This window comes from Trachinotus anak, unplaced genomic scaffold (genome assembly GCF_046630095.1).
Source record: "Trachinotus anak isolate AG129_WGS33_773 ecotype Australia unplaced genomic scaffold, CSIRO_AGI_Tana_v1 ptg000028l, whole genome shotgun sequence".
Taxonomy (NCBI): domain Eukaryota; kingdom Metazoa; phylum Chordata; class Actinopteri; order Carangiformes; family Carangidae; genus Trachinotus; species Trachinotus anak.
This window is the reverse complement of record NW_027273879.1, coordinates 20,544,115-20,557,813: the sequence shown is the minus strand read 5'-3', so window position 1 is coordinate 20,557,813 and position 13,699 is coordinate 20,544,115. Positions and strand designations below refer to the sequence as shown.

The following is a 13,699-nucleotide window of genomic DNA, read 5'->3' as shown; positions in this document are numbered from 1 at the left end:
TAGTTCATGTCTACAAGAGTCTGAGTTAGTTGTAACAATAATGGCTAATAATAGCCACAATCCTTAAATCATAATGTGTGTTGAATTTTAACATTTCACTTCTTGTGTTTGAGACTGAACCTGTATTTTCTGTTTGTGCTGCAGAGCACTACAATACAACCATCTCTAGTGTTTACAGAGACGGGTCTGAAAAAGAGGAAATATCCAGTGAGCAGCAGTTCTCTGGGAAAATGCCTTGTTGATGCCAGAGGTCGGAGGAGAATGGCCAGACTGCTTTGAGCTGATAGGAAGGCAACAGTCACTTAAATAACCACTCATTACAACCAAGGTCTGCAGAAGAGCATCTCTGAACACACAACATGTCGAACCTTGAAGCAGATGAGCTACAGCAGCAGAAGACCACACCAGGTACCACTCCTGTCAGCTAAGAACAGGAAACTGAGGCTACAGTTCACACAGGCTCAACGAAACTGGACAATAGAAGACTGGAAAAATGTTGCCTGGTCTGATGAGATGCTGCAACATTCAGATGGGAAGGTCAGAGGTCAACAACATGAAAGCATGGATCCATCCTGCCTTGTATCAATGGCTCAGGTTGTTGGTGGTGGTGTAATGGTGTGGGGGATATTTTCTTGCACACTTTGGGCCCCTTAGTACCAACTGAGCATCATTTTAACACCTACCTGAGTATTGTTGCTGACCATGTCCATCCCTTTATGACCACAGTGAACCATCTGATGCTGCTTCCAGCAGGATAATGCACCATGTTACAAAGCTCAGATCATCTCAAACTGGTTTCTTGAACATGACATGAGTTCACTGTACTCAGATGACCTCCACAGTCACCAGATCTCAGTCCAATAGAGAACCTTTGGGATGTGGTGGAACGGGAGATTCACATCATGGATGTGCAGCCGACAGATCTGCAGCAACTGTGTGATGCTGTCATGTCAACATGGACCAAAATCTCTGAGGAATGTTTCCAGCACCTTGTTGAATCTGTGCCATGAAGAATTAGGTGGTTCTTTAGGTAAAAGGGGTCCAACCCTGTACTAGCAAGGTGTACCTAATAAAGTGGCTGGTGAGTGAATATATATATATATATATATATATATATATATATATATATATATATATATATATTGCTTCTAAAAGAAATCAAATGTCACTCTTGAACTCTGAAATGCTTTTTTACAGTTTGTTCCTCTCATATTACAATTATTGAAAATACAATTGCACAATGCACTTTAATACACTTTTGATTAAAAATACATGACATTACATTACAAAATAAACATTCATTGTTAATTCTTATTTCTAAATGCAGTTGTGTGTTACTTAAATATCATACATTTTTCCATTTTTATCGTCAGCTCAAATGTCCCATGGCTCCTTTAAAATATGGTCCACATCTATTTCGGTGACTTATCTGTATTTTATAAAGAGGACCACGGGGATGAACTACATTAGGCTCATATCCAGTTTACCCACGCCATCAGTGGGCCCGCAAAGGCCCACATCCGGGTGATATCTGGGAAGGTAACAGCGAGGTGTCTGTGTCAGTGGATCAGAGCAGGTTTGCCCAACAGGAGAGGAACTCAAATTCAAGGGGCAAAGCAGGCAAAAGGTCATGTGCAATATTTCTTGCACCTAAGGGGTGGTGTATATGTGCATGTGTACGTGTGTGTGTGCTCATAGCTCATTGGCTGTCAGTGTGAGGCTATGAAACAGCATAGTGAGTGGGCTATCAGCCTGACTGCAGGTTTCCTCAAGTCATGCGCGATAGCAGCCTGTGATTTAAAGGTTTGGAGCCGTCCTGGACTGAGGTGTGGTGAGTGCGCGTAAAGATGATCACTCTGGTGTTTACCAGCTTTGTAGCGGGGCTACTGGCTCTTGTTCTCTACCAGAGACTGACTTATCCCTTCTTCTGGGAGGACCTGATGTATTACTTGAAACTTCGGAGGTACAGAAAGACGGTGCAGGCCGGTATGCAGCAGGGAATCACCACATACCTCGACTGTTTTCTCCACCAGGCGAGGACGAACCCGAACAAACCCTTCATTATCTTCGAAAACCAGACCCTGACATACCAGGATGTGGAAACGAGAAGTAACCAGTTTGCCAACGCGTTCAGGACGGAGGGCTCCCTGACAAAAGGGGACATTGTTGCTCAGTTGATGTGCAACGAGCCGGACTTTATCTGTGTGTGGTTGGGGCTTTGCAAACTGGGCTGTGAAGTCGCGTTTCTCAACGTCAACATCAAGGCCAAGTCTCTGCTCCACTGCTTTCAGAGCTGCGGAGCCAGGACACTTGTTGTTGGCGCAGGTTTGACACGTTTTCTCTTAAACTGTGGTAAAATCTATCAATCAGTCAATCAATCTGAGGGATTTAAAGTAAGTCCCCACGGAGAGGGGAGGGGCTGAGATTCAAGATACACTTCAGAAAGTCTGTTGTTGTGAAAACACACACATAGACACACAACACACACCTCTGCAGAGCCGTACAAAGAGTTTTTGGGGGCCTTTTCCCAAAGTTAGACCTCCCAGAGTTAAAACACCACAAGGCACAATGTACTTTGATACACTTTTGATTCAAAAATACATTACAACATAAACTTTATTCATTAATTTTACTAATAACAAATGTTTATCAAAAAGCGTCATTTTTTTTCTCACTTCGGCCCTGTTGTTCACACCGTGTCGGCAGAACACTGACAATGTCACATTATTCAGACTTTTTCTAAGGTTGTGTTTCCAGGGGACACAAAAAAGTGATGAACCTGGCTGGAGTGTACTTGTTCAATTCTTGGTAACTTTTGAACTTAAAAGCAACAACAACTGTGCCATGACCGGGTTCATCACTTGTTTGTGTCCCCTGAAAACACCTCCGTTGTCGTCCGTGCTACTTGCAGCACACCAAACAACTTTTCAAGTGATTTCACTGTTACAGACAAATTTCCAATATTGGCATAAAATCATGAAAGATTTGCTGGAGTTGAGCCTTGATCGTTTTGGTGTGAAGTGATTGTCCGAACTGTCTGTAGATTCAAATTAATAGGTTCAAATTAAAATGTGCCTCAGGCGTCAAAAGTTTAAAAAAAAAATCTTGTCATCATCTTCTTTAAGCTGATCAAAGATTTTGTATTTAAAATATTTTACTTGAAAAGTGACCATGAAGTACAGTGGACAGATCTACAGTTTACATGTAGTGGAGTTAATAGTAAAATGTAATACAGTGGAGTAGAAGTGTAAAGCAAAAAACATAAAGACAAGTAACTCAAAATTACTGATGAAACTTTCCTAACATTTGAGAAGCTATCAGCTGAACTGATAGTTGACAGGTTGCCATGACTTCCCCCATCAATAAGCACACTTATTGGATGTGATGTGAAGGATGCGATGATGATGATGGTGATGGCTTTTTGGCGAAGCACTTTCAGTGTCATGGTTTTTGACACATAATCACAGCTGTGTGTAGGAGGACAAAATAATGGAATATAATTTAGTCAGATACAACACCACAAACAGCACCATCTAAAATGACCGTAGAGAGGAATCAGCAGCTCTCTGTACATGTATGATCACTGGTTCTGGTTCTGACTCCCTGTGTCTGTTCATCCAGAACTGGTGCAGTTGATGGAGGAGGTGCTGCCTGATCTGAAGAAGGACAATGTGGCTGTGTGGGTGGTGGATCACACCTCACCCTCTGAGGACGTCAACAGTTTATTAGATAAGGTGGAACACATGTCTGGAGAAACCTTAAGTGAACTTCCTAAAGTTGACATCATGTCAAACTTCCTCTTCATTTTTACCTCAGGCACTACAGGTACTGCACGAGCATCATGTTGTTACATAACCTACAGGTGACCAGACACCTCACACTGTCGTTGTGTAATAATAGTGTCCATGAGTGAGCCAGTAACTGACGCCACTCTCTTCAAGGTCTCTCCAAGGCAGCCCGTGTGGGTCATCTGAAAGCTGTTGCGAGCATGGCCTTCTTTCCAATGTGTGGAGCTACATCTGATGACATTATTTACATAACTCTTCCTCTGTACCACATGTCTGCTTCCTTGTTGGGAATTGGAGGATGTATACACCTTGGTAAGACCAGCTGTACTTCAGTCAATGTAGACTTTAAACTCAGTCTTTGGAGCACACTCACTGTCCAGTAACACCTTGAAGGAATTTCTTCAAGTTTGGCACAAACATTCACCTGGACTCAAAGATGAACTGCATAGATTTTGGTGGTCAAAGATCAAATGTCAAGGTTGCAGTGACCTCACAAAACGTGCTTTGGCTTCTTGAATGTGATATCTGAAGACTACCTTGAGGGAATTTCTTCAGATTTGGCACAAACATTCTCTCTAAAAAACAAACTGATTAGGTGTTGGTGGTCAAAGTTTAAGGTCATGGTGATCTCACGTTCTTGGGAAAAGATATATCAGGAACGCCCAGAGGGAATTTATTACATCAGGCACAAACGTGCGCTTGGACTTTGTGACCTCTTGAAACACATTTTCAGCCATAACTCACAAATTCATTCACTAATTATGACACAATTTAACTCAAATGTCTATAAGGATAAAATCAAGTGATGGCATTTTATATTCAAATGGTCAAAGGTCAACTTCACTGTGACATCATAATGTTCTGCAAAAACACTTCTGGCCATTATTCAATGTTGTAATTAAGGAAGGAGAGATTGTGACCATATCTCCTACAACTTGACTGGTTGATTCTTGTTTTTTCAAGTCAAGTTGTTTCAGTCAAGTCAAAGTAAGTGGAGCAAGAGAAGACATGTTGCTCTTTTCCAGATGTATTTTTGAACTTTGGACAGAGCCAGTGTAGCTACATCCCCCGCTAGGCTAGACTAACCACATCCTGACTCCAGCTCTTTACTCAACACACAGACATGAGAGTGGTGTCAGTTTTCCCATCTCCCTCTTACGGAGAGCACATTATTATATTTCCAAAAATTTTGAATTGTACAGTACCTTAAAAGTTCCTCTCCAGACATGTTTTAAACTGTAAAATACTGTGCTATGATTAATGTTTTGCTGAACATGGTTTTCCCACATAAATAGTAAAAGAAAAATCAAAAACTGAGGCTAGAAGCTCATCTACTCTGACTTCCTCATTGAGAAACCTGCATCAGGCCTTGGCTCCGCCCACCACCTGCTTGCTCCAGGTGTCCAGGTGAAAGAGCAGAGAGTATCAAGGTGGTTAGAGGAGGAAACATCAGAGACTCAGCCACATGTTTGAGCCTCAGTCAGACCCAGAGTCAGATGAGGAGTCTTAATGAGTGTTAATGGTTCTGTTAATGCAAACTCTGGCTCTCTGTAGTGACAAGGTTTCAGGTTTATTTAGCCCGTTATATGAATCCCTCTGAATCTGTTTTTATGAGACGGTCAGTTTGAAATCATACCCAAATCAAATGTACCAGTTATAGTATCAAGCCTAACTATGAGACATAACCTTTGCGAAAACAATGTTCAGATTTAGTTTCTGCAGCTTTTCGTATTGCTTCCTTTTTCAACTATTCAGTTGTTTGGACTGTCTGTTCAGTTAGCTGTGTTTTCCCGTCTGCTAAACACAACTTTAAGACTGTGGCAGCATCATACATAAACAATTACTGGAAGATTTTCCATTTATGTTTAGTATATTTTAAGGTCTTAGGCAAATGCTGCAGGAAACCAACACCATGACGAATATCCTTTTTATAGGTCTATAAGGAATTCTCATTTCCTCACATAAAAGGAGAAAAGGCAAAGCAAACAAAGCAGAGGGAATTTCTCACAAACAATTTGTATTGGTATTGTTAGACATGGAGTATGTAAAAAATGTCTTACACTACTTCCTGTTTATCTTTCCATCTTCACTCCATCTTCTCCTGTGGATCACAGGAGCAACATGTGTGTTAAAAAAGAAGTTTTCTGCCAGTCAGTTTTGGAAGGACTGTGTGCAGCACAATGTGACTGTGGTGCAGTACATCGGAGAACTCTGTCGATACCTGGTCAACCATCCTGTGGTAAAACCGACAGTCATTTTCTTCATCCTAAACATTTGACTAGAAGTTTAAAGACACAGCATAGGCCCCTCAAGGTTAGAGTGTTAATTGCAGCAACTATAATATATAAATGGATGTGTTTTAAATATCAAGAATCTGCTTTTAAGACACATTTGTACACAAGGTTTCTTGTGTACAAATGTCTGTTTCACAAGGACTCACACTGTAGAATGCAGCTATTTGAATATATTTTTCTTTATTACATTTAAAAATCAAGGTGAGGTCAGAAAAAAATCATTCTCAGAGTACCATGAATATTTATGATGGGTGAACTTAGCGTTATGAAGCTTTCGGGCTTCACCAGTGTTTTTTCCTCCTACTTCTGCCAAAACACATGTTCAGTGCCCCAAAACTTTATTTTTTTTGGCTAAGTATTGACCAGTACATATGCACCTTTCCCAAAATGTAGGGCAAAGTTAAATGCTTTTTCATCCAAATCCTTTCCTGCCTGCAGGTCCCAGAGGAGAGTGTTCACCGTGTTCGGCTGGCAGCAGGAAGTGGTCTCAGGTCAGACGTTTGGAAGGAGTTTGCCAGACGCTTTGGTAGGATCAAGATCAGAGAGGGTTATGGCCTGACTGAGGCCAGCATCGGCTTCCTCAACTACACGGATGAGGTCGGGCCGATTGGGAGGGCAAGCTATTTCAACAAGGTCAGAACTAAAACACTCATGTCATGTCATGTTTCCTCTGGGACTTTGCTATTCTCTGTATTTTGATATAGTTGTGCTTTTGCAGATACAATATGTTCATTTAGATTACTGCTTTGTCTTATTGGAAACAGGTTAGTCAGCAGGGTTTGGTTACCCCTTATCCAAACCCTGAGCTGGGTTTAATGAAAAGATGCTGTTGTTTGCATTATGGCAAACGATCCAGTGTTTTTGGAGCTTGACCCACACTAGATTAAAATCTGATGAATATAAATTCAATATTCAGTCATCATATTGAACAAAATACTTCAAGTTAAAATCACATTCATAATTCATTTTGTCATATACTTTGTTACCATCTCCAGTAGATGAAAAATTAAGTACTTGTGTAGTAGTGAGTAAATGTAAGAAGAAAAAAAAAGAAGAAAATGTGAATTTTACAATAAGTACCCATAATAATGTGCAGTGAGTAACAGTAAGTATGGGGTAGGTTAACATTAAAGGGGAACATTATGAGAATCAAGTAGCCTACAAATATATAAATATGTCCAATTTCTGAATCAAAATGGAGAATTTCTAGTCAGGCACGTTTCTGGTCAACCCAGGTCGCATTGTAGGGTCCTAGAGTTAGTGTACCGTGGTTACTATGGTAACCAATTGCGACGCGGCTCCTTGAGTCTTAGTTCGTGAAGAGTGTAAGTTACTAAGAGCCTGCAGAACCAGATGTTTATGTGGGATGACTGTTGTATATAGTGCACAGTAGGTTCTGCTAGGTGGCACTGACTTCAGTATGTTTTCTGAGCTGTATGTTGGGCTAATGCTAGCCAACTAGCCGTGTTATCGTGCATGCGTTACATGTGTGTATGTGGAACGCTAACTAAGCTAATCTATTACCCTTTTCTGTTACATAGCATTTATGGAGCAAACCATACACTCACAATTTTTAAATATAGTCTTTTTTCTTTTTCAGCTTTTTATGCCATTTGAGCTCCTTAGATATGATCCACAAACATACGAGCCAATCAGAACAGCCTCTGGAAGATGCACCCGAGCACAGAAAGGTAATTAATCACATGCTGAGTCCTTTTTAAATGAAAGTCATTCAGTCTGTAGTACAGAGGAAGAGCTGATGTGCCCTCTAAATGTACATCCTATTTCTGTACACAGGAGAGGCAGGGATCCTGGTCACCCCCCTGACAGCTATGAACCAGTTTCTGGGCTATGCTGGAAACAAGGTGCAGTCTGAGAAGAAGCTGGTCAGGGATGTGTTTAAAGCTGGGGACATCTATTTCAACACTGGAGACCTACTGCTCCATGATCACAGGGATTTTCTTTACTTCCATGACCGCATCGGAGACACCTTCAGGTACCATTATCATCAAAGCATTTTTAATGAGATTTCTGAATCTCCATGGATAAATATTTCACCGCTAAATTCATTATCAGATGATCCAGGTTATGGTTAGAATATTGGAATAATTGAGGAGTGTGAATGTTTGAGGAAAATATAATGCTCACATCAGTAGTTTCTGTCAGTAGTTTCTGAATGGAAATGGCACTGAGAGAAAATTCTAATGTTTTCTTAGCTGAAGGACAAGGGACAGCAGTGATGGCATAAACAATCTCTCACTGATATGAACCAAGATGCCTCGAAATCATGAAAAGAAAAATCCTGAACTATGAGATACAAAAAGAGCATGGGAGTTATTTTATTATTCCTTTGTTAATCAGACCAGTAACTGATGCATAAAGTTAAGACACAGTTTGAAATGAAAAAACAAATTACATCTAAAAAAATGATAGTATTGCACCTAAGTTTGTTCTGCTATTTGTCTGTCCACCCGAGCATCAAAACAGCCTGATAAGCTGTGGTGTCCAGTCTCTACAGCCTGAAACCTGTTTGCGTAAAGCGCTGTGTCACTTCTGCAAAGGATGTATCCTGACGTATGCTTCTGATGTATCCTGACTCAAGCTTTCTCTAGAAGTCTTTTGTGTGTCAGAGCTGAAATAAGGAAACAGACATTCTTTTAGGTCAACTGAGGAGGGAGGAGACATTAAAAATAAGACAATTGAAAAGTAAAATAGTAACACAGTAAAATAACCACAAAGACATATACTGTCGCTTATACAGTGGCTTCACAAAGTATTCAGACCCCTTCACTTTTTGCACTTTAAAGTTGCTCAGTTGTTAAGATGTGTTGAGATTGTTCATTATAAAAATGGTTGCGACTATTAAGATGTGAAAAGGGGTCAACAAAAAAGAAGAAAAAAGTAAATTGAAGCTTATTTTTTTATTACATTTTTCTAGAATTAAGCACTTTATTTTAAGCACATTTTCCAAAAGCTCTCTGTTGTGTAGTTATCTCAATCCTCTTTGACATTTACTCGAAGACCCCTGATGTTTTCCGTTGCAGATGATCTGAAGAGCTTTGTCATTCAGTATTTGTAGTTGAACAGTGTCCTCTGTTGTCCAAAAAGGTTCATGGCACAAAATTAGAATATTGCAAAAACACACTGTTGTTATGATGGTTGTTGTATAACAATTAAAAAGCTAATGTAGATTTTTGATGATTTATACAGTATGTGTTTATACTACTCTGTATGTTGACTTATTAAAGATCACAGGCCAGACTTACATAGAGCTCTGAGCTATTACTCAAACAACATTTTATGTTCTTGGGCCTGGTTTACTGAACGAAGTGACAGTGGGAAAGGTGTCTCTGATAGTGATGAATCTACACAGAAGCTTTACGGAGCTTTACAGTGAGTTTCTGCTCACATTGTTAAGCTGTGTGGCCCACACTGCTCACTGTCAACGCTCTCACAGCGTCGCAGCAGGCAACTGTTTTCAGAGGAAAAGCTCTGTAAACTGACCTGAGCCCGACCTGCTCAGCAGTTAAACACAGTTAGAGAGCAGCTGGTGAATGTAGTGGAGCATTTAGCAGCTAAAGAGCCAGATATTTTTGGAGTTGGTAAGTTTGAAACCAAAATCAGAGCTAGCAGAGTGAATTTCAGAAGTGGATGACAATGTGGTTCTATGTCTGCTGCATATGTAAATAAGCAGTTGTTTGCTAACGAATTCACCATATCAACTTAAAAGATGATCATGTCAGTGTCCTCACTACATTTTCCCACAGGTATTGCAGGTGTTACTACATTTAACTTTGTTTCGCACAGGTGGAAAGGAGAGAACGTCTCCACCACAGAGGTGTCAGAGGTTTTAGGTCATCTTGATTTTATCAGAGAAGCCAACGTCTACGGAGTTACTGTACCAGGTCTGTGTTCCACTGTGATTTATAATACTGCTTAATCTACAGTGGCCTTGTGCTGCCAAACAATGTGTTATTTGTGAAGGTGTTTTTTGAAATGTGTTTTGACTTATTTTAGTTGTTCTGAAGGTAAAAGCAAAAAGCTTATATAAAGCAGTCAATGCTGAATTATAAGGAGCAAGTGAGTGTCTGAACTGGTAGACTCCTGTAGGTTTATTGCTGGTGTTTTGTCTTGACGACATATCAATATGTGAGCACCAGGATGTGCTGCTTTGCTGTTTCTCAGCAAGGAAACACAAACAGGTAATGAGTGAATACTGTACTTTTGGAAGATACTCGTTTTATTTGTCTCACTCAGAATGCTGACACCTCACATTAGCTTCAGCTGAACAGAATCACTAGAAATGGGCCTTCAGCACAAAAGCAACCCTGCATTAAACAATGGGTGCACTTCAGCACCCAGCACACTGGTGGTTGGGTTTGGGTCCTACAGCATTTGAATTTGGCACACAAACTGACACAAGCCGCCTTATGCTTATCCTAGAAATCCCAGCCGGAGCTCGTGGGTAACGTGGTTTAGAGAACCACACCTGGAAAAAAATCCCTGGTTTCACAGAAGCAAGGTTGAAACAATCCAAACCACTGACATTAACACAAGCCTGCAGTAGGGTCAAATGTTGAAATGGGAGTTAATAGTAGGGGGGAAATACTTCCTGAACCAGCAGCTTCTTCCATTCAGCCTCCACAGTCATATATCATCGAGATGAAACATTACAGCGAGGTAATGGAAGCACTGCAGTGAGTTTGCTCTTGTTCATCCAGCATAAATTGGTGACTTTTTTCAATCTGTGTGTGCAGGATATGAAGGTCGAGCAGGTATGGCTGCTATTGTCTTAAAACACGACCACAAGCTAAATGGAACTAAACTCTACAACCACTTAGTACAAACACTTCCTGTGTACGCCTGGCCGCGCTTTCTCAGAGTACAGGTGAGTCACACAACTAGTCATCACCTTCAGTGTGTATTTGTAAGTGTAAAGTTACATTGTTCGTTCGTGTGTGTGTGTGTGTGTGTGTGTTTTCAGACCTCTCTGGATGTGACTGAGACCTTCAAGCAGCAGAAGGTGAAGCTGGTCCAGGAGGGTTTTAATCCAGATGTCACCCAGGACCCTCTGTATTTCTTAGATGTCTCTCAGAAGGACTATATTCTCCTGACTGTATCTATACATCAAGGCATTGTGTCGGGAAAGATCAGTTTATAAACATTTCAAGACAGGCGTTTCATGATGAGACAGATATGATCCATGTCAATACCACATTTCCATCTGCCTGGGTTTAAAACCCTGATTGGCTCCCAGCATTTTTAAAGTGCAAACCCTTAAGAAAAACAAAGCTGTGTCTACTCAGGACCCCCTCTCACAGTTTACTTATGTCAACGAGTTGTCAGGAATTCTACAAACAACTGAATCTTTTTTCTCACATTGTTTTAAATATTTTAAATCAGCCTGAAGGGGTAAAACTGCCCCATGTTTAAAACATTTTTTTTCCTGCATTACTTACTGTAAATGTTCAAATATTGGCCACAGCCTTTATTTACCAACACAACTTTATTAGAAACAGGTTTCTATTGGAGACATCTCCTTTTCTGATTTCCTGTGTTTTATACAGTAAATATACTGAACAAAAAATACTGTAAATGCATCACTTTTGTTTTTGCTGCCATTTTTCATGAGCTGAAATAAAAGTTCTAAGATTATTTCTACACACACACACAGAGGTTTTATGTCTCCTAAATTTCACAAAAAGACAACAGGCACTGAATTATGGCCTTTTATTGTGACCAGCCCAAGGCACAACTGTGCAATAATCATGCTGTATAATCAGCATCTTGATATGTCAAACCTGTGAGGTGGATGAATGATCTTGGTAAATGAGAAATGCTCACTAACATGGATTTAAACCATAGACTGTACGATTTAAACACATTTGTGAACAAATATTTAAGAGGGAAAAAAAACTTGTGTCGGTAGAAAAATCATTTTGGCTCATGTAAAATGGTAGTAAAAATGGAAGTGTTGCATTTATATTTTTGTTCAGTATAATATATTGATACTGATATCAGTATCAATATCATATATTGGATCATATTTCAGTGAGCATCCCTGCATTGTGGTCTACTCATGCAAACTCAGGTTTTTTTGTGTTTAACTGTAGTCTTGATAAATTCCACAGCACTAATTCAGTACAACAACTTTTATGTCAAACCAGTCTACTTCTTGCACTTTCTCTTTTTAATAGAAATGTTGTTTTTATTCACTTACATGTGCCAAACTCTTTATCAGTAACTGTTAAAGGAACTCAACACTGCAGAGAAATGTGCATGTTGGAAATTCTTACTGAATTTATACTTTTTTTCATGGACATTATCATTTAACTTGATTAAAAATATATCATTTTGTATAGTATGTTTCAAAAGCGAGGAGGGCAGACATTCAGAGAAAATAGTTTTGATTCTCAACTCCATCTCTCATAGGCCCTTTATTTGTCCACCTCCTAGCCTGTTTCCTGTCCCTTGGACACCAGGCAGGCTCAGAGTCTGGATTGTTGTTAAACTCAACCCACCAGTTCTCTGTCCTGTGACACTCAGTGGTCAGGAGTGCATGATCCCTCCCTTTCCTGGTAGAATTTCACAGACGTTAGCAGTGAGTGAAAATAGTATTTTGGTTGTTGTACCATGCTGTGGAAATGGATATTACACTGAATTTATTATGTGAGCGATTTGACCACAAGTGATTCCTTTATCAGTGACCGGCCATTACAGTAATAATTCATACTGACGTTGCCCTTTAAGACTAGGATAAATACATTTATAATTCTTAAGTATAAAGTAGCATTAGTATTAATTATACATGAGTATAAAGAGGTAGCAGTACTAAAAATGTAATGTTAAAACTAAAAATTTAATTTACTGTATGTACAACATCTTTGTAACTTGAGCAAGATGAAAAGGAAAATAAGTAGAAAGGGACAACCTACCAGTTTTACCAGATTGCTGTAAGATCTGGAGAAGATGAGTTTTTAGAGGTTTGAAAATTTATGAAAATGTAATATAATTTATAAAAATTATATTAAAGTCGTAGCCAATACAAAATGTTTGGCTATACTCCAGACAATTAAAATTTTTAGTAGCCTACGGTAGGATTAAATGGAAGCAATAGAAATACAAATGTTATTAATTTAACTTAAATTTAAATGTCAGCATTTTTTGGTATTTGCTCAACAACTCAAGGAATAATAGACTATACAAGTTATTTACACAAGTGGACAAAAATATTTTAACATTACGAAATTAGAAATCTATTTCACACACTAGTCACTATCCAACTATGTAACTGTATATCACAGTGGCCTAATGCTTAGTCTGTTGGAAATTTCAGTGGAAATGTGTTCATCTTTTAACTCAGATTTCACAAAATTTGTACCATCTTTTTACCATGACATGTAATTAATTTTTTTGATGTAATTTTACACAGTCCTGTAAACATTTTCCCTAAAGAGGAGCATATTTTCTTATTTCTACATTAGTGTATATATGGTAGATTGCTGTACTGTAAAAATAAACTTTTAAATCATAAAGTCAAATATGAATCCTCTAATCAATCTTCGTCCTGAAGGAACACAGGATCTTTGTGTCCAATCATCCAGCTCTAATCGGGGG

The 13,699-nt window shown here is 39.3% G+C and overlaps 1 protein-coding gene across 1 annotated transcript; it reads left to right on the top strand.

The window, feature by feature from the left end:
* The first annotated feature begins 1,597 nt into the window (after nucleotides 1-1,597).
* LOC139611188 (long-chain fatty acid transport protein 2) lies at nucleotides 1,598-13,623 on the top strand. The gene is made up of 10 exons (XM_071465605.1): nucleotides 1,598-2,325; nucleotides 3,622-3,825; nucleotides 3,942-4,100; nucleotides 5,903-6,027; nucleotides 6,521-6,715; nucleotides 7,683-7,773; nucleotides 7,880-8,078; nucleotides 9,890-9,987; nucleotides 10,840-10,970; nucleotides 11,067-13,623. Exons 1-10 carry the CDS (start codon nucleotides 1,848-1,850, stop codon nucleotides 11,241-11,243), a joined length of 1,857 nt encoding a protein of 618 aa, XP_071321706.1. The 5' UTR covers nucleotides 1,598-1,847; the 3' UTR covers nucleotides 11,244-13,623.
* The last annotated feature ends 76 nt before the right edge of the window (nucleotides 13,624-13,699 follow it).